This window comes from Anarrhichthys ocellatus, unplaced genomic scaffold (assembly GCF_004355925.1).
Source record: "Anarrhichthys ocellatus isolate YVR2014 unplaced genomic scaffold, GSC_Weel_1.0 scaffold43, whole genome shotgun sequence".
NCBI classification, from domain to species: domain Eukaryota; kingdom Metazoa; phylum Chordata; class Actinopteri; order Perciformes; family Anarhichadidae; genus Anarrhichthys; species Anarrhichthys ocellatus.
The window spans coordinates 1,171,220-1,197,475 of NW_022280073.1; the positions used below are offsets into that span (position 1 = coordinate 1,171,220).

The 26,256-nt window shown below is 44.1% G+C and overlaps 2 protein-coding genes across 5 annotated transcripts in view; both read right to left on the bottom strand.

Moving 5' to 3' along the window:
• Positions 1-2,751, bottom strand: part of ldlrad4b (low density lipoprotein receptor class A domain containing 4b) — a 237,284-nt gene extending 234,533 nt beyond the window's left edge. The window contains exon 1 of the mRNA XM_031868552.1: positions 2,357-2,751. The gene's annotated coding sequence lies outside the window, so the exon portion shown is untranslated. The remainder of the gene's footprint in view (positions 1-2,356) is intronic.
• Positions 2,752-3,569: 818 nt separating this feature from the next.
• The window catches only part of cep192 (centrosomal protein 192), a 31,849-nt gene continuing 9,162 nt past the window's right edge, over positions 3,570-26,256 (bottom strand). For 2 of the 4 annotated variants that reach the window (XM_031868623.1, XM_031868620.1), the window contains exons 21-52: positions 25,172-26,024; positions 24,164-24,281; positions 23,754-23,910; positions 22,584-23,274; positions 22,295-22,471; positions 21,812-21,960; positions 21,445-21,675; positions 21,229-21,354; positions 20,541-20,681; positions 20,240-20,303; positions 19,531-19,670; positions 18,777-18,869; positions 18,090-18,208; positions 17,668-17,865; positions 17,117-17,207; positions 15,615-15,794; positions 15,181-15,441; positions 14,907-15,028; positions 13,733-13,839; positions 13,227-13,389; positions 12,546-12,636; positions 12,312-12,390; positions 12,021-12,144; positions 11,648-11,753; positions 10,717-10,936; positions 9,926-10,002; positions 9,574-9,669; positions 8,572-8,691; positions 6,995-7,107; positions 6,560-6,686; positions 6,171-6,229; positions 3,570-4,935 (exon numbers count right to left, since the gene is read on the bottom strand). In XM_031868623.1, the coding sequence (XP_031724483.1) occupies positions 4,803-4,935; positions 6,171-6,229; positions 6,560-6,686; positions 6,995-7,107; positions 8,572-8,691; positions 9,574-9,669; positions 9,926-10,002; positions 10,717-10,936; positions 11,648-11,753; positions 12,021-12,144; positions 12,312-12,390; positions 12,546-12,636; positions 13,227-13,389; positions 13,733-13,839; positions 14,907-15,028; positions 15,181-15,441; positions 15,615-15,794; positions 17,117-17,207; positions 17,668-17,865; positions 18,090-18,208; positions 18,777-18,869; positions 19,531-19,670; positions 20,240-20,303; positions 20,541-20,681; positions 21,229-21,354; positions 21,445-21,675; positions 21,812-21,960; positions 22,295-22,471; positions 22,584-23,274; positions 23,754-23,910; positions 24,164-24,281; positions 25,172-26,024 (5,526 nt within the window). In that variant the 3' untranslated portion in view covers positions 3,570-4,802. The remainder of the gene's footprint in view (positions 4,936-6,170; positions 6,230-6,559; positions 6,687-6,994; positions 7,108-8,571; positions 8,692-9,573; positions 9,670-9,925; positions 10,003-10,716; positions 10,937-11,647; positions 11,754-12,020; positions 12,145-12,311; positions 12,391-12,545; positions 12,637-13,226; positions 13,390-13,732; positions 13,840-14,906; positions 15,029-15,180; positions 15,442-15,614; positions 15,795-17,116; positions 17,208-17,667; positions 17,866-18,089; positions 18,209-18,776; positions 18,870-19,530; positions 19,671-20,239; positions 20,304-20,540; positions 20,682-21,228; positions 21,355-21,444; positions 21,676-21,811; positions 21,961-22,294; positions 22,472-22,583; positions 23,275-23,753; positions 23,911-24,163; positions 24,282-25,171; positions 26,025-26,256) is intronic. The other 2 variants (XM_031868622.1, XM_031868624.1) reach the window with 2 other exon arrangements.

Sequence of the window (26,256 nt, forward strand, 5' to 3'; positions counted from 1 at the left end):
CACACACACACACACACACACACACACACACACACACACACACAGTAGACGGGCGACACGCCGCCGTGGCTAATAATACACGTGGTGTGCTCACTCACTTTCTCCTCAACTTTCCCGCTCAGTTATTATTTGGTGACGCCTGTTATTCGCTCGTGAATTAATAGAATCCACCTCCGCGGTTTAGCCGGCTCACATCAGAGCTGACCTTAAAAAGCGGGAGAAGCTCGCCCTGTGTGCTCTTTGGTTTCAATAAAGGTTGAATTAAACAAGAGACGGCAGCCATGAATTGCACATGACATCTGCATATGATTATTTTTATGGTTTATGCACAAATTGCAATAGTCTATTTACTAGTTTCTGTATCTTCTTTACATTTATCTTGCAGTTGATAATCAAGTTGTCCTGCATAATTGCGCCATATGCAGTTTGTATTGTATTCATCGCATGCCCGGTTATGAGACAGGGTCAAGTATCTTTCAGTAAAGTCTTTCAGCATCACCCGACTGAAGTCTGCCAATGATATCCGTTCAAATAGGAGGTGAAGAAACGGATGAGAGGAACCGCTGAAGCTCAGACGCTGCCGATATGGCTGTCAGGTAATGTGTACGTTTGTTATCCCATGTAATATACCTTAAACGATTATTTACTCTATTGATAGATCGATCAACAAACGTGGTTTGCATCTTTGGAAGTGGTGCACCATCCATTCCTGTGAAAGTTGCCCAGAGGCGCATGAAGCAAAAAAAAAAAAAAAAAAAAAAAAAAAAAAAAAAAAAAAAAAAAAAAAGTTTAACTTGTCAGTATAAAATGACCAGAATCTTCCAGCAGTCTTCTGCATCCATGGGCCCATGGACCTTTAACCCCGCCTCCCAGCCCTTTTCCCAAAACTTTTTGTCTATAACGAATAATCCATCTCAGATGAACTCCAAAGCCTAATTTTTCTAACTGCAAAAATAATAAATACCAATGAGTGGAGTCGACTCTACCGCCAGTCCAAACACTAGCAGAGATAGTGTACAGAAAAGGCTCTACATATAGAGGACTGGCACTTAAAGCAAACATCGGTCCCATGTCTTAATACGTTAATTCCCCTGACACACACGCATTATCTTCATTATCCACAGGTGCCCTCTCATTGAACCCAAGTCAACAAGCCTTCACCTGCACGGGTCACATCGCCGGTGCAGCAGCAGCAGCAGCAGCAGAAACGGGCGAGAACAGGGCAGGTAAACAGAGGAGACAGAGACAAGGCGACTACTGTACAGCCAACCAGCAGGGCAAATAAACCAAACACACCCTTATGCATGCACTACAATTCTCCTTTTCAAGAGTCAGCAATCAAATTGATGTAAACCCGATCAGTGGGACGAGTGCTTTGCCACAGTATGGTGTCACATGTATTCATGTTACTGTCATGTTTGAACTTTGGGTCTGCGACGTGGCATTGGTAAGACGGAGTGTTTGCTAAATCAAATTCATCTCGACAATGTGAAAAGTGTCGAGGGTCAATTTTGGAAAAAAAATTGCATCTACATAAACGATGGGGACAGTGTTACCCACATCCTCCTCCTCATCTTAAAAGATGATCGATTGAGATCTCTCTCTCTACAGTTTTCCTGTATGAGAGGGACATGTGTAGTGGTGTATTATGGGTAACCTTTTTAATGAGCATGATGAGAGGATGGATGTTATCACTGTGGTCCTCAACCCCCCTTACAGAGTTTAACACCACACACAGCTCTGCACCAACTCGCCGCAGGTGAAACCACTTGGTGACACCGCGTCATCATATGCACCGCGTGCCTTATTTGCATAAAAAACGCCGGCTGGCCAGCCCCTTGTCTTAAGACACGAGTGACAGACAGCTCGGGGTATTGGGTGTCTCATCTAGCCTCCCAGCTAGCTTGTTCATCAACTCAAAACAGGGGCAGCTGACGACACACTCGCGTCTGTTTCTACTCGGGGGGGGGGCATAAACGGTACAGTTAACACGGAGATCACGGTCAGTGGGGGGTGGAGGGAGCGGTACCCGACGGGGGGGGGGGGGGGGCGGACTGGGTGCTGTGGCCCCTGCAAATGGATGGGAGCCAGGGCTTGCCAGCTTGCTGCCAATTTAGCCCCACGTTAGCTTAGCTCTGCTTTCCTGGCGCAGCTTGGAAAGCAGCTTCAACTCCTAAACCGCAACTTCAACCCCCCCGGACACCGGTCAGCCCAGACTAGCGTTTAGCCACACCAGCTAGCACAACCACAACGTTCCCCCAGCCGCCCACAGCATTATGCATTTAAAAAATACACACGTACAGAAATAACTGTTGGGGGGTGGGGGGGGGGAGAGCATGTCGCAGGCAGTCCCTACCTGTAAACGCAGTCGCTGACGCGCTAAGCCGCCGCGTCTGCTTGCTTTAAAGTCTGATGTTGTGTCGCTAGACGTCAAGTCCAACTGCACTACAGTGGATTCCAGTCTGGGGAAGCAAAATAAAAGCTCAGCTTCCCTACTCCACTGTACAGCGCGAGCTGAGGATGAAGCTTTGGCGACACCTGCAGGTCTCGTTCCATATAGCAGCCGCACGGGTTAAAAGCGTGACACCTCATCTCTGTCTCAGGGCTCAGAGACGCGCTGACAGCATCTCCGGTGTTGGAAGCAGTTCAGCAAATGGTTTAAATAGGTGGTTCTTCCCATTGATTCAAATACAGTAACATAATACAGTAGCATACAATTTCAGGGAGTTGCCAAACAGAAATAAAACTAAATAGAGCTTAAAACCATTGGTAATATAATTCTTTACTCTAGTCTATAGATACTGAGGGGGGAGATTGTTCCAGTATTTTGGTGCAGAATAAGGAGTTAACAGATTTTAAATGTAAAGCAGAGGCAGACCACAGGAATTTAAAGTAATTTAATAGAACCTTAAATAGAATATATCAGTCTGTGCTTTGATGTTGGGATGGACTTCATGACAGACGGTGCAGGAGCAACATCAGTCTCACTTCTTCTGTTACACTGCCAGCAACTATATGCTGCGCGTTATGAAAGACCCGCTAACCCCTTTAGAGCCTGTGTGTGCCCTCTTCCATCAGCCGATAGTGGCCTTCTGAGCATTTTCCCGGAGCGCGACTGCTGACTAAGGGCTATCAGATTTTTGCAGTCTGGGCCCCCAAACTCTGGAACTGCTGAGGTCAGGTCTGCTTAACCCACCACTACTTTTAAATCTCTTCTTAAAAAGATTCTTCCTCTAAAAAGAGATTCTCTGTGAATTATTATTTCATTGCAATTTATGTGAGCTTTATTGCATTTCATTATCACGGTTTTATTGTTTTTTTCCCCCCTTCTTGTTGTGAACTACTTTGTAATGTTAAGAAAAGTGCTATATAAATAAAGTTCATTATTATCACCATGTATGCATGCCATCAAAACGTAATGCTGGTTTAATCCCATTTCATCCTCATCTCTTATTTACAGCTCTGCACACAGGACACCCATCATAGAGCAAAAACACCGACGCTATGAATAGAAAGCTACCTGTCAAACACATTGCTGACAACTTTCCCACGATGAAAGCCAGCCGAGCTATTTATCACAAAACTTTATTTAAAATGTGTACATACAATATATTACATTATATACTATTTAAAGCATGTGCAAATTGTGTATCCAAGTATGTCAGGATAGCAGCCTGTGACAACACACTGCCTTCATATCAGAACCTGCTCTACTAGGAGCTCTACAATGCTCTACAATGCTGTTGCCACAGCGTTTGGTACCTAACAGGTTAACAACACATCCTTGATGAAGTTTACGTGTGCTTCCCCATGATATTCTAGCTCCAAAAATAATTATGATGCGAATCCAATAAACCCCCCCCTCCCCCAAGCAATTTTGGCCATTTGCCCCAGAGCCAAAATAGGAAGCGGGGAGGTAATTTTCTGTGACTGGAACGGTGATTAACACCGTTTTGCCATGGTAACCATACTAAGCGGGCCTGGCGAGCTGCCGAACAAAAACCCCACCAGAAGGAGACTCTGTTAGCACGTAATAACAATCATTATCCATCCTAATGCAGCCGCAGCGATCCAGACTAAATCAAGTACATCTGGACCGCTTGGAAACGAGCCTGGGAGGTTGCCGGGAAGTCAACACGTGGCTCCGTCGACAAAGGCCACTGTGCAGGTGGCCTCCGAGAGAGGAGCCATTTCCATAGAAACCACACCGGCACTGAAGACTAGGGAAATGTTATCAAATGTAGACAAAAAACAACAAAGGGAGTCTTTAAATCTCATGTAGTCTTAATCAGGGTCGAGACACAAAAAAAATCCCCAGAGCAAAAGGCCTTCGTGTGTGACCAACTCAAAGCAACGCATCCCGACTGGCACCGTCTGACAGCGGCCGTGGAGACAACAACGCTGCCTTGTGACGCGACTCTGGGACGAGGCCAACACCAGATCCGGAGTAAAGTGACAGAAATCATTAGCTCTGTGAAATGTCAGAGCCGTGCAGACTAATTCTGAGCCAGCCAGACCAAATCATTCGGGTGCCAAAACGGGATGCAAACTTCTTTCTTTTTTTTTTTTTTTGCGAGCCAGCTGAGGACACCTGTGCCACATCCAGAAGCAGACGGGGCGTGTTGGCAGTAGAGTCTCAAGTCCTCTCCAGTCAAACAGCCACTAAGTAGATCTCCAGAGCTGTAGATATAGGACAGATTCAAGGCTTTCATTTGATCCATAGCCGTTTGCAGTTTTCCTCTCTTGGTGCTCTCGTCCACCCAGAGCCAGCCAGCATGAGGAGGTGGAGTAGGATGTTAGACTCAAGGCAGTGCCTCACCGGTCAGCTGAATAACAAGACTTCCACTTGTCTCCGACTGGATGAGCAGCAAGCCAGCGTGTCTGCCTGCAGTACTGGGCTTGAAGTGAACGGGCAGCTTCAGATAGTGCTGCGACCTAATGGGTGGCAAAGAAGAACGACGGTCAACAGATGGATAGTTACAAAAAAGGATTTCAATTTGAAATGTTGAGCATGATTACACAACAAACATGCATTTTCACATAAAACTAAAATAAAGTACTTGGGATTGCACTTTATGAACCATGACATGCTGGACCAGCGGTAGGCGACCTACAGCATGCAGCTTAAATCTGTGGCACTCGAGCAATACGCGTGCAAGACAGGTTTTTTATTAACGTTGAATTGCCCCGTCATTTACAGTACTGGAGTTGATTTCTGTTAAGCTTATTGCTGGTGGAAGGTCGGTAGGGTTAATGACTTCAATCAGATGAGGATGCTTTCATAAAGAGGTCAGTCTTCTTGTATAATGTATAATAATGTCCTGATTATTGGAGAAAAATGCATTTTTAAATGTTACCTTGATGTTGATGTGGCACACTAATAAAAAAAATGTAATAATGGCACCCCTGTGCTGGACAACAAAAAATAGCCCCAATACAGAGAGAAAAAGAAATCCACACGCACACAAAATGTTACAGCATAACAAATGAGCGGGGCGGTGGGGGGGTCCACGGTAATGAGAGTACATGACAAGAGCCACAACATGCTGGGTGGGTGGGCCTCACAACACACCTGCTGTAGGGCTGGCTCAGGTTCAGGCAAACACACAGTGGAGATACAAAAAGTCATGACACACAAACAGTATGTCCAACAACGCTTTTGTCGAGGAAGTGAATAAAGTTCGATGTATATTATTTTTTCCCACCACATTGTTATTCCGATTTCAACAACACGAAAACACATGCTGTGCTCATTCTGAACACAGTTCCTCATCGGCAGAGCACGACTGGTGGCCAGGCAACCCCCCTCCCACAGGCCTCAGTTAGGGAACACCAGGTCTCCGAGGTCTTGAGTGCTCCCCGCATACAGCAACGTCCTCCGGGTCCCAGCGTCTCCCGCAGTGAGCGGTCGCAACGGGCCAACGACACACTCTACGTTACAGCACAGAGCACGTCTAGAGTTGTGTGTCCTATATCTGCCTAAACATGATTATCTAGCTACTTAGACCTATGGGAGAAATCTGTGTAGAGCACAAAAAAATAACCTAAAATGGAAGCGTAGCAACAAAGAAAAACAGAAGTTGGCATGAGTTATCTTCCCAATGTGTCATCCAGCTACCATCAAGAGTGTAGAACAAGAGAGAGTCTGGGATAAGGACCATTGGACTCACCTCAGGGAATATTTGGAATGCTTGATGTGGAAGGGCTCCGTAGGGTTTACAAATTTCAGCTGCAAGTCAATTAGAGAAGCCACACATCAAATACCAAATCCATGCAAAGCCCAATGACAATCGTTAGGACTTATTACATTCATCGTTTAGTACAACAAAAGACAAGACAGTCGTGCAATTTGTATTGGCGATATTGAATGAAATGAAACAATGTGAGCTAAGATCTTCTTTGTACACTGACCCAGAGATAAAAATGTCCAGAAACTTAAAAGGATTTCTTTTAAAACCTTGCTTTAACTCAGCTCATCTTGTTCTGTATACATTGGACCAAAGTGAGGAAGCAAACGTTTGTCCTCCCCGTGTCTTCCCGAGAATAAGGCGGGCCTCACCTCATGCGTGTCAGACGAGTTGTTGCGGATGTTGACCTTCAGGGTGCTGGATTCTCCCGTCCGCGTGGCCGGGAAGGTGTAGAGGTCCTGTGGGGAGTACACACCCCTCCTCACCGCCTCCTCCTGACTGAAAGGCAGAAAATGTGTTTTAACAGAGAGCACAAGCAGCACTTGAAGGTGAGACACCTGCTAGAAAACACAAGCTACGGTACACTAAACTCTTTTAAAGAACGTCGACTTTAAAATAAGGACAAAACATAAATGACTTTGAATTATTGAGTACTGGATGCGAAGGTGAATTAGAACGTGATGATGTGTTCACATGTGATCTCGTAAAATGCAGTGATGGTGAGAAACTTGACCAAATCCAGTTGTTTTCACAGCAACACAAATAGATATTAGAGAGTGGGGGGGCGCTTGTAACCCGGGTCTCACCTGGTCTTGCCTGCCGAAGCATCAGCCCTCTTCCGGGTCTTGACCGTGGCCTCAGTCTTCACCAGAGAGCAGTCTCCTTCCTGTGGTCCTTCCACTGGTCCAGACTTCATACCCTTTAGACACACAGACAAATCTTTAAGATCACGGCTAGTAAGTTCAAAAAACAAATAATAATAATCTCCATTCAGCTTCAAAACTAGCTGGTTGGAAGAAACGCATGCAAACATCTTTCAAGTAAATCATGCACTGCTACATCTACTGCAGACATGATTAAGAACTAGATGGGAAACACATCACACCCATTTTAGTTCCACATCAGACTGACGGGCGCATATCTGAATCAAAGCCTCGCAGAACCAGAGCCACAGATTAGCATTTAACACCACCGCGGGATTTGGCACTTTTTTAATTTTTTTTAATAAACGCTGCGTCTAAGAAATACAGCGACAACAAAAGCACCACCATCGCAGCCACTTAACCTGCTTTATGTGGAGCCATCTATCAGACATCCCACTCGCTGTGTATGTATGCTCTTAAGTTAACTGGGTCTGTCATAACACTTCACATTAAAGCGGCACACACGCAAAGCCTGGGGCCCCGTCTCAGCAGGGGGGAGGGGGGGCTCTCCTTACCATCCCACAACCCACTTCTCTCATTTGTTAATTCTGTAACACTACAAAGCCACAGTCAAGGTACTACACTACCATATGAGCTGCTGTAAAACACTGAAACAAGTTAAATAGTGATTAGTTCAACAGAAGGTCTGATAAATATGGAAGATAAATGTAGATTTGGACATTTCTGCTTCACATTGTAAAGGAACGAAGGATGTACTTCAGTAAGGGTGAGATAAAGCATGGTTAAAGTTTGAAGTTTTTGTAGTGGGGTTCTACGAGGTTCTTTATTAGACTGTAGTAATACTCGGTTTAAGTGTACCCGATGGGGAACTCAAGCTTCAGAACCCACCAAACTCTATTGCCCAAAACAGTCATTTTACCTCCCAAGCACACAGGGGATGCTGCTACTCCGCTGCCTTGATTGGCTAGTTTGTTTGTGTTATTGTGAGACTTTGTTGAATCCGAACGTGCCCTTTAAAAACATCAGTTACACAATAACACAAACAAACTAAGCGATCGAGGCATATTTAGACCAACAACGGCCATGCTCTGTGAGGTAAATTTACTCTTTTTGTCAAAGGAGTCTGGTTAGTTGAAGAAAGCGTTGATAACGGCTAAGAGTTTCCTCGTCAGGCTGTCTTAAGCAAGATAAAGCGGAGAAAACATTTTAAATATACCGTACACTGAAATGAAATAGATTTTTTTGGTGTCTAAAAAGATGTTTTCACAGCACTACATTGCTTTACTTGAGACTGGAACTCCTGTTTCTCCAGACTGGGCCGTGCTGGCTGTCATTGACTGTAGCTAATACACCGACTATGGATAAGAACCTCAAACAACCATACTTCAGAAAATCCTATCTAACCCTTTAAGGAGAGCAAATAAGAAAACAGTGATTATAGTAAAACTAAAACTCTGAAAGACTATGTGCTCTATGTAGTACAGTGTTCGAGTCCTCACAGTGCCACAGAGTTGGAAGCGGATTCTGGTTTTCTGCTGGGGCTCAGACACAGGGTGGCACTCCAAGTCCCAAAACTGGGCATAGTCCCCTCTGTCCCTGGGCAGGAAAGTAATGGGCACCTGGGAGAGCAAGAGAATCAGAGAAAACAATCACACTGACTGGATTTCACCGTATAAATGATTGTTGTACTCGTTTACGTTTTCAGAGGCTGACCTCCACGAAAATCTAACTCACCAACTGCCTCATAACTCGATATAGTTTTACTGCTGCAAGGTGTTCAGGTGGAATATACAGCAACTATAGCTTATAATTAGATCTTTCTAAAGGCATAGATTAGCTCAGAGAATGTTTCATAGCAGTTTTCACAACGGAACACAGTTTTGCTTGAACTTTTTGAGGCACTGGCTTGACAAGGTGCTGCAAACAAGATGGGATTTGGTGAAGTGCGGTTGCCCCGGAAAAACAGACTAAAACACCAGCGGTTCAATTCTCCAGGCCCTCTTCACAGTGTTTAGACTGGTCAGTTAAAACAATGGCTGCATTCTATTTAGATGTACCACTTCCAAGGCCTTGGTGCTGTGTACAGTCTATCTAGCGCGCTAACAGACCTAAATGGAACAGAGCCATTCAGGTAAATAGGTGGTAGAAAGGATTTTGGTTCACGACAGCATATTAGAGGTGGATATATTCAGAGAAACTAAAATTTACAAGAAGGAAAAAAAACAAAAAAAAAAACAAACCTATAAACAATAAACAAACAATGAATTATGCCACAGAAGCTGGACCAACAACCAAACGCCATGAAAGAAAATCAACAGGGTTCATAAAGTGAATACTGGTGTGTCTTTAATTATGACTGTGTTCTAGCTATTGGTGATGTTAATCTATTAACCTAGATGCCCTGAAAATGTGTGTTTATATGTGGACCCGGTAGGCAGACTATTTTGATCCGTTAGTCTAACCTTAACTTAACGGAGCACGGGCGGCTGTTCCCTGCCTACCTGCATCTTCTCATAAGCTCCCAGAGCGCCTGAGATCCTGGAGCATCTGAAAGCAGTGTAAGTGGCCCGGTAGACGTCTCCCGTGTTGTCAACGCCCTGAGGAGAGAGAGAAGAGACCACAGCTTGACCCGAGTCACTGCCGCCACTCAACGGGCCACATGTAAAGCTACAGAATAAATCCATTAATAAAGTGAGTCAAGAGACAAGAGGAGAGTTTAGTGAAGTTGGAACTAAACTTCAAAACAAAGAAAATCTTTTGATTTCCGAGTACAGATAATAAAGAGAAGAACGGTAAACAGAATGACAGAAGAAAGAGAGAATAATAATAATAATAATACAAAAAGAAAAGCACCTTGACATATGTAGGAGCAAATGATGATAGGTACCACCTCACTTCACCGTCCCCATTCTGCACCTCCAGCTGAGCCTCTGAAGTAGAGGAGCAGAGTCTTAGTCTCCCACAGGAACACACACACACCTACCTAGAGCAGATATTCTCAAACAGTGGGCGGCAGAGCACCATCTACCGGGCTGAGGAGTTACTGCTAAACGGTTTGATTACATTAAAAATCTCAATTTTTGCCAATTTACAAAGCTAGTTATTTTGATATCTAAATATAGAGTTAACATGAATATCGGACATCAAATCAAAATGCTCCATTTCAATTACCAGTGAGGTTTAAATATGACAACACATCAGGTGATCACAAAGGTGATTTGACGTTAGCTGGCTAACATTCCGTCGGATGCAGTGACACAAAATGGATCGTTTTTGTGGGAGACAACGCTGCACCAGTAAGAGTGCCAAAGCATGCGGTGAGGAAAGACCATGAATACATAAAATTAGGATTCATAATATATTTTGGTCCCTACAGCGGACAGTGGCGTAACACATATTTAAAGCACAGTTTATATTTCCTCCTTTCTCATGTTTCTTATTTATAATCATTTATTCGATTTGATTTGAGAAGGTGGTCCTTGTATTTTTTTAAACAACCAACAGTGGGCCTCAAGTTACAAAAGGTGGAGAGTGAAGTGTATTAAGTGAGACTTAAAACCACATCAGTGTGAAGATTTTAGGCTTCTAGATGAAAATGTGTATGACCAGAGACACCTCCGTCCTCTGGTCAGTGACCTGTTCACCTGATGTTTCCCCTGAGGGGGTGGTGGGGAACATGATGGTCTTGTTGCTGATCTCCACCAGGGCTTGAGGGGCCTGCGGAGGTAGCGAGGGCCTGGCAGCGAGCCTGGCCACAGGCAGCACCGGGGTGGCAGCCTGAGGAGGCAGGGCTGACAGGGTGGTGTCTGCTGGGGTCGCGGACACATCCAGAGCCAGGTCCCCGCGAATCTGGACCTTAATAAACTGAACCAGTGGTCACAATGCACACGTTTAGCTCTCGTTAAAGGGACAGTTTGGATTTTGTTCTGGTGTGGTTGTATGAGGTTCTTTTCCATAGTCGGTGTATTAGTTGCAGTTGATGTCGGTCGGCAGGTCCCCAGTTTGGAGAAACAGCCGGAAGTACCAGCACGAGAGCAAAGCAATGTGGACGATGTGGACGGGGACAGCAAAACATATTTTAGACACCTAAACCACTGGCTTGATTGGTTGGTTAGTTTGTGTGACTTCAAGATACAATATGCTTATTGTTACCCTGGTTTAAGTACAATTGTGTGAAATGGTTTTGTTGGGAGGCGCCATAAAAGAAAAAATTAATCAATTGCAGATATAAAAAGACATAATACAATAAATATAATCAAACGTTTTTAAGAAAGAATAAAAATATCCATCCGAGAAAATACTAAACAAAATCTGACGTTTTTGATAAAAAGCATGGACATCATCAGTGAGGTCTGTCTGACAGCAACGCAAAGCGGTGAAACTATTCTAAATGTAGCAGACACCTAAACCATCCACAGCAGCACATTTCTTTGCTCCTGTGTGTCAGCTACTGTAGCCAATACACCGACTGGTTCTTCATACAACCAAAATCATCCCTTTCAGCTCTCACAGCACATGACAAGATGACTGACTGACTGGAGGTTTGAAAAGCTGAATGTCTTAAGTGTCCCATACCTTCTGTTGACTGTCACACTGGACATAAATCTGTCCGCTCCACGGCAGCAGGGTAGACTTCGTTGCTAGTGAAGGGTTGGGACTGATCAAAATCTGCAGGTGGCACCTTGTTTAACATTAATAAAGAAACAGGACACAAGTGGATTAATAAAAATCATATATACACACAGTCACATAAGATTAGGATCACATCAGAACGGGACTTCCTTCCTGTAATTGTTCTTTAGTGTAGCTGTGCTGACGATAGCTGTGAAGGGCTGCACTGCCCCGGTTACATACATACACCTCAAATGAAGCTGTCAACATTTAGCGTATGGTATCACCTATACAGTGTGGACAATGCAAATGAAACCACAAGCACGTATGTTCTTACTGGGGCTCGATAACTCCATGCTGAGGGGTGATGGTGAGGCAGTGAGCGGGCCAGGACAAATCAAAGCTCAGCTCTCTGGATGTATTGTTCCGGATCTGAACCTGACTGGTGCTGGCTGTGCCGTCTGAAAACAGCAACAAAAGAAATTCATGCTGCTGGCTCCTCATCGGGCGCCGTGTCACTCACCTAAGGGTCAGGGGTTGTTCAACCATACTCAAAATCTGTAGTTAATAGAAAGCTAAGGTGATCTAATGGCACATAACGGGCTTTTGTAATCTAGATTCCACTCACTGATGGTGGGAGCTGCAAGGACAAGTTGTTCTGGGTGGATGGTCCAGGACTCAGACTGCCTGTGCAATGGCTCTGAAGCCTGGAGGGAAAAGAGGCATTCTGCATTGAGAAGTATTTTCTTTGTTTATGTCAAATGCAGTGTAAGAAATGTTTACATCTCATCCAGCAGAAGCAGCATCTCATTACTGAACACAATGAAACCATCAAAGTCCATTACAGAGGAGCTTCTGGTACCTTTAAGGAGGGATCTGCCACTCTCAGTGCTGGACCTTGGGGACCTTTCACCGGCAGCACGTCCAGAGACACATTGCCGTTGGCCAAGCTGCTGGGTATTACACAACATTAAAAGGTACATTGCGTCTAATATGATGCATTTCATTTAATGTGCTCACTTTAAAAACATGTACAGACCTACAGTCTGACAGCATTTCTTTTTACATAATCAGTGTGCGCATTAAAAAGGAACACTTCATCAATTAGTCTCTTTGCGTTACCTCATATTGGTGAAGAGCACTTTTGTTTATGCTTCAGTGTTATGTATAGAAAGGAGCGAGCATACGACTGGATACAGGAGACTTGGCTTGTACTGCACGTTTTGTGTGAGAGTTAGTAAAACTGTATCAAAACCCCCCTTTACAGTTGTTAAAAGCAGCCCCCATTGATTCAGTTTGATTGTCTGTTCACCGTGAAGACATGCGAGAAAAAACAACAACGTTTTCTCCAAGAGTTCGAGGAAAGACGGGGCGAGTCATTGATACACAAGAGACCTCTTTGCTTCCTAATCCGTTATGTATTCCTTTAAAGTAGAATTACTGAAATGCATTACAATACTGATTAAAGACTAATGGAAGTGTTGTGATGAATGGATGTGTTGTGTCGGATTACATTGCCTGTTAGAAGCCAGTGGGACAGTACCTGTGTGTCTCTGGACGGTGTCTGGAAGAGGGCAGCAGCAGCTCAGTGTGGTCACTCTGCTCAGCGGCCGTGCTCTTCGTGCCTCCCAGCAACGACACCACTACCTTGCTCATGTTTCCGTAGAAAATGTGAGCCTCGTTGGGCCGTTGGGGCAGGTCGTAGGCTACAGAACAGGTGGAGAATTACAGAGACACCAATATTTGAGACATGTACTCCAACAACCCTATTTAAACTGAATCTGCTATTTCCAGTACATTCCCTGTACATGTATAGTAACTGGTTCGCCAACCTCAGCGTATATAGAGCATCAGATATAGAAGCTTTGAAGAACTGACTGCTGGGTACGAATCACTTTTCAGTAATTAATCAGCATGTGAAAACTTTGCACATTATTACCTTTTAGTATTAGCTGAGAGGTCATAGTGAACAGGGTTGCCGACTCAGCTTTATTTATTTTAGGAGGAGACTGAACATATCTTTTGACGAGCATTATCTGGACATCTTACTCTCTGTGACGATGTCCTCTCCCAGGAACTTCTCATTGAAGTTGATGTTTTTCAGACTGTTTTCAGACAGAGCCTTCCGCACAGCCTCAGGTTTACTCTGAAGCAATCTGAGAAGACAAAAGCACAGCTATCTGGAATCAGATTTATAAAATCAGCACTTTTAAAGATTTCTATTATTATACATAACAGCATACAAGTCATCTGTAGGCAGGTGCATCACACAAATACTGCTTTGTGCATTACAAAGCTGACCAGAGACAATACTTGTTTTTGATCTTATTGTGGAAATTAGAAAATAAAAGAATTGATCAACGTCAACTGCTTCAGTTCACCTGCATTGTTCTTACTGCATTGGTACAACCAGGTTAGAAGTGCACATGTTTTCTTTGGAAACAGTGAAGGCAATAAAGGTGAAGAGACGAAAAATGAAAAAACTAATAGTAATCCACTTTGACCGTTTCATGCTGACGTCTATCATTAAAACCATTATCTTGTTTTGTATTATAAGTTTTCTGAAAATCTGTTTAAATATATAAATTAGGTATTGTCTTACCACATATGTGTTAATTTGCAGACATCTAAACATTGGATAAAGCCAGGATAAAAATTCTTGTTTCACTTTGGAGACATATTTGAGTCAACGGTTTTACTGAGGGACTTTTGAATATCTCTTTGTATCGCTCTATAAATCAGCAAAAATACAACAGACATAACTTTCACCCTGTTTTTTTAGGATTCAGAGAACTGCCTTTAAAGAAATGAGTTGTGGAATTCCAAACATTTTGAAAATACTGCATGTGGTTTGGGTAAAAAAAAAGAAATGTCTTCTTCTTTCAGAGTAGTAAAATAAAAACCTGAATGTTTTCTTTCCCACTAGTCTGAAAGATGTTATGACACTAAACGGCCCTGAAATCTTACAATTGACCAGCGTATCAAAAACAATGTTTATACACCTGGAGTGTCTCCACTTAACTTTCCATGACACACAGAACAGTGCTGTCGTGGTGAACGGAGCAAACTGATACAATGCAAAAGGACATTTTGGTTACATCAGAGCTTTGTAATAAACCTTTGATTAGGACGGGTCAGATTTAATTATCAGCTATAATTGACTACCAACTCCCTGCATTACAACTTTAACAGCATAAAAGCAAACTGCGTTGGAAGGTCTCACCTCCTATACTGCTGCCTGGAGACCTCATCTCCACAAAACAGACAGACAGTAGCCAGCAGTGCATTGGCCGACTGACACAGGGCCTGTTCTCTCTGGGTGGACTTCATTAGCACAGTGATCACCTGGAAACACACACAAACAGTATTAGCAACAAGGACAAGATGCATAAGAATCAGAGCTTTCTAAAGAAAAGTAGCTATAGATAGCTATAAGACTAAATGAAGGGAAAGTCTGTATTTATCGCTATATTGTTGTGTTATCATAATACTTCTACCTCTTGCGTCCTTTCCTTCAGTACAAACTGTGACGGGGCCAGGCTGATGACAGAGGGCTCCATGACCGATCGTGTCTGCACATCGGAGAAGGCCACGGCTTTGATGTACGCTGCTCTGGAGCCCGTGTTCCTCACGCACAGGCACACTTTGCTGACGCGGCTGACGGCGATGCCGCTCAGCGTTGCCACGTATCCGTCTGCTTGCTTCCTCTGGTCCTCCAGGATGATGTTGCTCGTCCCGCCGTAGCCCGACAGAGGAATCTGAGGATGGGGAAATATAGGAGCCCACTTAAACTTAAGTCCATTTCTTTCTATAGAAATCATTTTAAAAAACGAGGTAAGAAAAGAGTCAGAAGTGAGACAATGCAAAGAGATCGCAGACTACAGAGAAAGAAGCCAGAGATCAAGGTGGGAACAAACGGTGACATCCTCACAGTGAATTTGACCCCGGGCTGAGAGGGCCGGACTCCAGACTGTTTGATCTCCAGCTTGGCCAACATGCACGCCACCCTGGTGGGAGCAAAGAGCAGGTGGACGGTCACGTCCTCTCTGGGACGGATGGACAGCTCCCCGTGTCGGGTCAGACGCTCTTCAAGACTGAACATGCTCTGGAGCTGAGGGAGGGGAAAAAAAAAAAAAGAAAGTGTATATACTTTATATCTTCAACAAATGCTTCATGGTTTTATTAGATGGTATATCAATTGCAAAAGGGTCAGGAGAAAGTAAAATAAATAAATAAATAAGACCCTTAAAAGGGAACTCCACTGATTTCACACATCGAAGTCGGCTTACAGGTTTTGGGGAGAACTCGTCTTTTCTGAAAACAGTTGTATGAAGCCTTGTGTGGCTCCGGAGGGAGCTGTGTGGAGTCTGATAAATTGTCTCATATGATGTCACTTGAGCATAGACTGTCGATAAGAAGTGGACTTAGTCATTGAGACGTCACACATTGTTTTGTGGACTGCCGTTTCGAAGCGCAGAGATCTGCGATTTTGCCGTCACCATCTTGGATTACGACCGTCACCATGTTGTTTTATTTGCTGCCAATGAACAGAAGTGACCATATTTGGAATGCGGAGGAGTGACGTAGAGTAGACTGATACGGCTCTGGTAGCAGCACTGACCTGTCAATCACAAGGTAGCCCCGCCCTAAAGCATACCCTGCTTTATGGTCCGTTTGACTCTAAATGGACCATCATTTACTAAATGAACATCATGCTGTATTGAAGAAGACTTGAAACTAGAGATTGAGACCATAAACTCATGTTTATAATGTTTACTGAGGTAATAAATCAAGAGAGAAGTAGAGTCATTTTCTCATAGACTTCTATACAACCAGAGGAGTCGCCCCCTGAAGGACACTAGAGAGAATGCAGGTTTCCACAGTTTTCTGTTTCCACCACTATTTGCGTTAGCTTTGGGTGGTGTTAAAGACTACTTGTTTGAATATGAAAATAAAGTAGAAGTGATGCAGACCTCTGTAGGCCACTTCTCATCTGTGATCGAGTCTCAAAGAAGAAGAATACACAGAATGAAAAAAGACAACGTCTCTGGTTCGGCTAAAACAATTACTTAAAATGGTCCATCATGAGTCCAGCAATGTTATAGGAATGCAATGCTATTCGGTGCAGTACTCCTTTAATGCCACATGAATGTATTCAGCTCGGCTGTATTCACCTTTCCTATCTGGTTCGAGCTACACGTGTCTGTGCGGTCCAGTCGGTTGAACAAAGAAAATCCTGATTAAATAAAGCCAGCTTTGGTCACAAACGCTTGCAGTGGATCGCTGAATAACAAACAACGCACTGTGGAAATGAAACTCTGCATGTGATTCCTAGCAGGGAGTCGAAAACACACAAAACACCATGTGAGGACGCTCCGAACAAGGAAGAATTGAGATGAGATGTTTTCGAGAAGTGCAAATATTACAACCTACCTGAAAACAGTCCTGGTCTTGACCACGAATAAGCAGCCGCAGCTGCTGTGTGGAGTGGCTCGAGTTGTTCCTGAGAACCAGCTTCTGTTGGCTGGAAAACAATGGCCACCGTTGATTATGTGACAAAAGTTAGTGTGAAGGAGTTCTGTGTCAAACTCGATGCCTTTGAAAAACTTTGAATTGAGACCGAGTCATTATCTCAATGTCCTACTTCAAGTCAACCCTGCGTCCAGTTAAACCTTTAAAGAATGCATCCATTCTGTGGGGAATTCAGCCTTCTTACTGCTGTCTGTACTTTACCTCCCTTCAAAATAGAATTGAGCATTATGTTGAAATAGCTTCTGAGAAATAACACTCCCTGTAGAGACCCTCTGTCCCTTCTCATGAATAACATTATACAAGCCCTAATAGAATAAGAAGGCCCATCGGGCCGTGACTTTTTTTTTATTGATTACTTTCCAATGAATAATTGATAACTAAAAAAAAGTTGTTGTTTTTTCTCCTGCAACCAAGTAAAGGTGAAATGAATGAGGAAATGAAAAGTTGCTTACACAGCTCGTCCCAGAGTGACCCCTCCCCAGGCTACGAACTGCTTGTTGGAGAGAATTGGAGGAACGTCATCGGCAACGCCGGGACCAAAGACGGCAGCAGAGGGAATGGCAGGTTTCCCAGAGTCCTCTGGGACAACTTCTCCTCTCAGGGTTACCTCATACTGAGGACCCGATGGCAGCACCAGGATGGTGAGAAGGCTGCAACACAACCAGCACAACAGAGTCCATCACAAGTAGTGGTCGAGCATTTTTCATTAAGTATGCATTTATGTTAAACTCTATTAACAAAAACAGTTACACATTTTAAGTTTTGTGTTTCTTTTCACCAGTCTCAAGTATGTCATACACATCTTAAGATACCATTATGCACATTTGAAATGTGGTGTCACACGCACGCACACACACACTAAATGTTTGGATACCTTTCTCGACATTTCCTGCTGGCCTGTGCTTTGAAGGACACCACGATGCTTTGCTCCTCTCCCATTCGCAGAGACAGTTCATCAGGTGTCACGGAGAAACTGTCCTCAGCATCGCTGCCCTTTAAACAGGAATGAATGAGAGACAATGAGAAGAAGAGGGCAAACCTATGGACAAGACAGCAAAGAAACGCTGGGAGGCAACAAGGAGGAAAACGACGTTACATAAATAGATAGAGCTGGGCATAAATTGATTTCATCAATTCATCTGAATAGTTTAGGACTCTTTAACTCGGGTAATTACACAACCACCATGGTTAAGGCTGATGTGAATAGAATGGCATCCAACATGCTAACGTGTTTAATCTCGTTTAAAAAAGTGTTGTTCTTCAGGGATGGAATGCATTTTTTTAAAGAAACATCTCCAACTCATTTTTCTTTTTGAAGTGAAGTTTGATGAAAGTTAATAATTCCTTTGTCGGCCTAGTTTGTTTTTAACAAGAACCGTGGTGTGATGTTGAAAAATCTGAGATTAGAGTTTTCGGCCACATTGTCCAGCACTAAATTGAGAAAACAAGAAAAACAGGAGCGAAATATCATTGAATCCCCACTGCATGAGCCACAGTCTGAGCCCAAAATGTCACAGAGGCTTACCCAGATCTAATAGGAAACGTAAAAGGTCAGAATTACCTTGAGCTTCAGCTGCACGTCAATGTTTCCTGCGTTCTTCAATGGCAGCGTCTGTTGACTGGATTTACCCGCTGGAGCAGACAGGCTGACAGTCTAGACAGAAGTAGCACAAAAACTCTTCAGAGGACACGGGAAGTTTAACAAGGAATGAAACATGATGATGTACCTCAAAAAGTTCTGCATCCCATCAGGTTAACTTTTCACAGTTGGGCTGTGTGTGCTGACATGAACTTTAAAAATGGCCGAGGGTTAAAGCGGTCTGCAAATTCAAGACTCATTCTTCATCTGCCCGCTGTGAAGTAAACTACGATCGACTGCGTCACAGATCGGATCAGCAGATAAAAAAGGAGGACGAATGAAACTGTCAGAGCTGCCCTGATGATGTTCTTTTGCATTTGTTGATGTTTGACATGATTTCAACCACCCCAACAGAACACATCACGGATCAACTACGGGCCGTTGCAACACTACTGATTAGCGTAGCTTAGCTTGTCTAAGTTGGTCACTGCTAATGACAATAGTCCCCGTGTATTCTTCTTCCATTTTTTTGTTTGACCTACTTTTTTCTTTTTCTTCAAATATACATTGTGCTGGTACAGTACTTGTCAGTTACATTTGATTGGCCAATAGAAAACCAGCTGCTCTATCTCACTACTACAAAGACTTACTCATCACATGGCATAAATAATGTATTTGTGTGCAGAGCTACACTATCAGTCGGAAAAAACAAATAGCCATATGGCCGATTGAGTACCTGCAGGTCTTTAGGAGCATGGACCCGTGCCGTTCCAGACCTGGCCCTGAGGAGAATACTCCTGATCACATGACTAGGACCAGGAGAGTCCACTTCAATGTCCACCCGAGCACTGTACTCATCTGCCGGACCAAGCTCTCCTGACGAGCACAACCACAAGCAGTTAGTGTTAGCAGCAAATGACTAGCTTTTGTTTGGTGATTTTCTTTATCAGAGAAAAAAAAAAAAAGTTACTGGATGCAACAAAGAGAAGAGGGAGTGAGAGGATGCCTGTATGTAGGCAAATAGCCTGTACCGCATTTAATCAGAGTTACCTTTTGTGCTAAATGGTTTGAACTCTTCAGGGGGTAAAAGACAAAGCAAATACTCATTCCCACCACAAATACTAGTGTACGACACTAACATTAAACTTTGATGTTTTTTATAATACCTGGTTTTAGGAGGTGTTGCACCTCCTCTACCCGCATCTATGCTACGTGCATAAATAATAATAAAATAAATACATACATACATTTAAATTAGTGACTGCTTGTGTTTCTGGACTATATTCCTTTTTAAACTGTATTTTTAAAAATAGTAATACTCATTTCCCCCTGGAAATTGCCCATACAGCATACACTGTACTTTATACCTTCAGTGACATATTAAATAGTTAACACACCCCGCTGACTTTAGCCTAAATATTAAGTGTCGATGTAAGGTTGGTTACCTGAAGAAACAGTGTACTTCTGAGGGGCCTTGAAGTGAACCCAGACCATGAAGCCCTGTGGATTCTGAAAAAAAGAATAAATAAATACAACTTATCATGAGACTGATGAAGCCAGATTCACTGCTTAATAGGTGAGAGTGTTACCCATATCTTAATGTTCTGCCTCTCCTTCAGAAACCAAACAAAAACACTGACTCATTGGAGTGAAATACCACAATCACCTCAGCAAGCTTTAGATACATGCAGCTTCAAATAATATCAGTGACCCGAGGTGCTGAAGGATGTTTTAAGGATTTCTAACCTCTCCGTAGCTGGCATGCATCACGTGATTCATCACCGAGGGGGAGGGTACCGCTGTCATGTGTCCAGCCTGCTGCGCCGCCTCAGATGTAGCGGAGACAGGCTGCGTGGAAAAGGTGAAGCATCGCCAAGCTGTAGCGTTCTGGAGAAATCAGGTCAAACGTGAACCATTCAGATAGCATTTATTAAGCTCACTGCTGTGTTTCTGCTGCAAAGCAAAGCAAGTTGTTATAAAACCATTTCAGTCAGAGTTAAGACCAGATTTATGCCGGATGTAGGACCAACTGAATCCAGTGTTTAGATAACCTAGATTAGAATTAGATTATGTTTAAGAATATGTAGAAATTACAGATTCACTTATCGATCGGCAGCGGATAAATATATTTCTGTGATTCTGCAATGTTTCACAACTGCAAAATAAAACGTGTTCACTTTGAAAAAACTGAATTAAATCAGACATATTATATTGTAAGTCATTCCCATCATGCTGCTGAGGCTTATCGTCATAAACTACATTAATACATAGAGTGAAGGAGAGGTTTTCACAGCAGTATAAAATAGAGTGGGACGCTGGTGAAAAAAGCTACTAACTATTAGTTCTTAGAAAGAAAATTGGAATCGGCGGGTCAGACTTTGGCTAATAAAAAGGCAATTGGTGCATCTCTGGCAGAAAAGCACTGTTGACTCACAGCGCTGATGACCAGCCTGATGGGCACTGTGGCATGAGTCCTGTTGAGCAGTTTGAGAGGAAGAGATTTGGCGCCGCCTCCAGGAAGGTCTCCAAAATCCAGACAGCCAGATTTGCTTACTTCAACCTGAGAATCAAAATGAAGTTGAGATCCTGTCCCACGTGCTATGCAACATATTTAAATGTCATTCGCGGGTCCTTCAGTAGCGGCTCCCACCTCTAGTGCAGGATTCTCTGCTATGGCAAACAGCACCACCCTTTTAGCAAAGATGTTGGCCCTGGCAGCGACCTCCGTCTCCGCTGATGCGGGCCAGGAGCAAACGCTGAAGACACACTGGTACACGCCAGCCTGCGGAGGGATGAACAACACCTTCTGCTCCTCTGTACTCTTGGGGGCAATGATCGTCTTGTTCTTCACTATAAGCCACTGGTACGGCAAGCTGTCCACCTGGAGGGGTTGGCATCGGGGACGGAAGAAAAAGTGATGATTAATAGAGCTGGTTTAGCCGGATATTTTAAAACAATCCTGAAGAGACTTCTAGCGTATCCTTTGAATCCGTCACCACTCTGTGCTTCCTGCTCACCTTCTCTCCATCGATGGCCAGGCTGGTGACAGCGATCGACACCTGCTGCCATCTCTCGGAGGGGTTGAAGAGGCTGAGGGAGGTCTGTGAGGCGATGCCGACGCAGCAGGCGTGAGGGAACCGCAGTTCTTCTGGCACCACCACATGGCCTGAGGACGACAGAGGAACAGGGATAGCTGATGCGGGGAAACGCTGCCCCTCTGTGGAGAAGAAGTGCTAAGTAATGCTTTACTGTCAGTGATTGTAAGAGATGCAAAGACTTGAGCACTATAATTTATCGCAGGATTTACAAATTAAGAGTTAAACCGTTTGTGGCAATTTTCTGATTTGCACAAGAAAATGATTATCTACCTTACATTTAACAAACTGACCACATATATAATTAGTTATGGTATGACAAAGAATATTAACAAGACGACAAAGCAGAGAATTAAAATGGGTAAAGGACGTTAACTCTCATATAAACACCAAATCCACTGCTACCTCTCAGCTCCTCAAGACCACCTGCCACCAGTGGCTCTGAACCATAGTGACTATAGTGTAAGTCCTGCTGGCCCTGATGGGGTCTGGGGAGGTGATGGGTCCCAGCAGACCCAGAAATCCCCAGATGACCTGATGCGGGATGGACATGTCTCACTGTGAGATTACTGTTGGGTATGCCTGGGGAAAAAAAAAATAGAAGATGAGGCAGTTGCTCCATTATCGGTATTTTACCGTTTTGCCACAAATAACTCGGCATCATTATTTGTGAAAGCTGACAGAAAAGACATGCCTGTGGAGGACACGCTGAAGAGACTATTTCCTGTTGCTCCCACATGGTAGCCACCAGGATGCAATGGAGCTTCGGGTCCCAAATACTGCTGAGCCAGCTGGGGGTTGAAGAGAGCGCACCCAGTGAAGAGGGACTGCATATCTGCTTGGTGGGGAAGGTCAATCAAGCCAGCACATTTGGGCTTAAAGCTGGGGATGGGCACATAGTGAAGTCCGTCTGACGAGTAGGACGGAGGCATGCCGAGCCCACCAGCATACACCGAGCTAGGAGCGCCCCACTGCTGCGAGCTCTGGGGAGCTGCGGTGCTGCTGCTGCTGCTGCTCTGCTGGATGTTCACATTGCTGCAGTAGCCAGAGTCCACTTGTTTAGTGAGCTGTCTCGCGTTGTACTCGGAGAGTTGCTTGTGGTTCCTGCAACCTGCTGAGAGCTCTCCAATTCTGTCCCCATGGTAGTGGTAGTTACATTCACTCTGGCTGCGTGTGCAGCTCAGACCAGAAGCACTGCGGGAGGGCTCCGGGCTTTTACACTGCTGTGCTGGTAGCGGGTCGAGACTTTTAGAATGTTGTGGTTGCACCTGGTCCAGGCTTTTGGGCCGGCCGAGAATATCGAGGTCGGACTGTGCATCTGGTTCCATGGGGGGAGTCGGACTGAATCGGATGATGGTGGTGCTCAGTGCCATGGTGCAGTTGTTCTGTGGACGGCAACAAGAAGAACAACCCACGACGCTCAATACCACACTCATGATTAATAAAGAACTAAAAACATTTCTCCAATAAACAACTGACGCAGAAAACATAATTCACTATTTCATCCTTTTAGGTCAGAGTATGTATGTACTCCTTTAAAAATACATGTTTAACATCTAATTTCTGCAACATTAACAAGTACGGTCAAACTGCAGCGTTTGAAATGTATTTTGTTGAGAGCATGTCTCCAGATTTCAACAACATTGACAGTGACCTGGCTTTGCAACATTCATTTCAAAAGAGAACTGCCCTTCATGTCTCACGCATAAGGATGGGTATTACAGTCAGGGCCATAAGGACACTTATGATCTAAAAAAGAAAAAGAAAGTCTACACTTCAACCACATATTGACTGCTTCATTTCAACAGAACTTTCAGTGCTGCTGCAGCTGAGATCAGGTACGCTGGACCTTGTCCTACCGTACCTTTTGCCTGTCAGGTGTAGGTACGACAGTGCCATCGTTCATTGAGATGTACGTGAGCCTGCTGGGACTCGGGCTGGAGCAGGCAGACTGAGGAGAGAGGTCGACACCTGGACGGTTGTCTGCCAGACCACCGCTGGACGACGCGGGTGACGCCATACTGGTGAGACAAGACAAAGTAATAAATAATAACTCAAAATACAAACGTCCTGTCTGTCAGTAGTAGAAACTTAAATTACACCAGACAAAAGACTAAATGTTTAAGATGAATGGTTACTCAGTTACTCTCTTGTCAAGTAATCAATTTATCCATTTGGGTAAAGTTAAAACCGAAGCCATAAAAAGTTACTACTTAACAAAAAGTACTAATATTCAATTCTTTTGATATATTAGGACCATGTGTGATACAGTACCCATCAGCACTGGGAACGGAGGTCTGACTTGGAGAGGAGTGAGTGAGCGGGGAGGTGGACGGTCTGAAGTTACACTGAGTCTCCTCCACACCGGGCTCAGAGAAACCCTTCAGCAGTTCTGAGGAACAAGGTTATCGTTAACATACACACTCATGATGTCATCAGGGCTGTGTATGGGCAAGCCTCTGGCCATATGATACAAGGGTTATGATTCTACATACTAAGATACTGGAAGGATACTGAACACTGATCTGCCACGACAATCATTTTTCAGGAAATTTAGATTTTCAGGCAAGACATCCTGATGGATACACGTTTGGCATTTCAATATCCATGTGTAAAAAAAGCACTTGCAAGACGCCGGTTACTTCCTGTACGATACACGAGTGTAGGGGTACAGAGAGATATAGTAAATTACATTCATGTTATTACTTATTTTTCTTCTTCGTATTCAGAAAACTGTTCATTAAATTCTGGACCAAGTGGGTCGATATGTACGAGCCTTAAGGCCAGATTTTGTGGAGGTATCAAATGAAGTCTCTCTCCTCCTCCCCGACACATTTTTCATTGCTCTTGCGTGCCCTCACCAGAAATGTACCAAGTTACCCAATTTCGATAAAATTTGTGGACAGCAGGAGAAATAAAATTGCCCTTGTGCTGATGCATGTTTCATAATTTAAACTACTGTCCCAAAAAGAAAGAATTATTTTTCTCTTTTTATTAAACGATTGTATTCTATTCACTATTTTACAGAGGCGGAAGACAGATAACGCGGCTCATTTAGTGTTGTGTTTGAACCCCCCTCCTGCTAGATAGCAAAGTATTGATATTTTCTTACAGCCCTAGATGTCATCTCAATAGTCTCACAGTGGCAATACTTTCAAATGATGTGCAACATGCTGTCTACTGATCTCTACAGTTGTTTGAATAAAGGTGATCACTGCCCAGACAACTGCTGCATGTGTGCTGTTAAAATCATAAGCCCCGTCATTTCTGCTTTTCACTCACCAGACACAGAGTCCAGCGGAGGCTGAGTGTTTTGGCAAGAGAAGCCAACATGTTTCTCCAGAGACCTGCGAGGTAGCGGAGCGGCTGAGATATTCCTGGGTGGTGGTGGTTTCTTCTCTGGAGAATGACTCCGTATGTCCTGCTGCTGGCCTGCAGTCCTCGCCCTCTGTGGCGGAGGAGAGGAACCTTTAAAACAAGGCAGGCTTGACTGACCCGTTCTCAGGCCTGGTGGGATACTTGGCAAGCCAGGTGAGGCGGCAGAGCCTTCATCACTCTTTTGTGATGTTTCGAGGGAAGACCTAGTATTGCTGGATGCTTGTGGGTTCAGTTCCCCTGGCTTTACACCATTTTCTGTGAGGGTCCTGCTGGAGGAAGCACATGTCTTCTCGCATGCTGTCATTTTGTTTGCAGGAGGCGAGACAGTGGAGGCCTGCCCTGAGCCCACAGACCTTCTGAAAGAGCTGAAAGATGTACGAGGACGAGGAATAGAGCTTCTTTTTGAGAGGCCCTTATGACCTGGAGATAACGATGAGCTAGTGTTTACTGTCGTCTCTCTTCCTCCGTCTTTGTCCTCCGTTTCTGTTCTCGTGGGCTTCTGTAGAGTCTCGCTATCCACTCGCTGACCTGAGCTCCCATGTTCCTCAGGATGTCCTGCCTCGGGGCTCCTGTGAGAGCTGCTGAGGTTGTCGGCCCAGCCGGTCAGGTCAAAGATAGTGTGCCCCGCAGAGACATCGCTGCTGCCCGACACATCGGCCTTTTTCAGGTATTTCTCCATGTCGAAGGCGCTCAGCTCTCCGACACAGGTCCTCTGCAGTGCGTCCAGCAGGCCGCTCTGCTCTGGCTCAGGGAGGATCTATGTAGAGGGAAACATTTATCTTATTTTTTTATTTTCCATTTACACTTGGGAATGGGAAGATAGGAGATCGCACTTTCAATGTTGCCGATCCCTGCAGCACAAATACAGATAGTAATTTAAGTATTTAACGTCAACAAATTTGTGTAGTTCTAAAGATGATTACTTTCAAGGGAATGCATGTTTTCAGTTTGTCCCAGTGAGACATAATATATTGAGAGATTAATATATT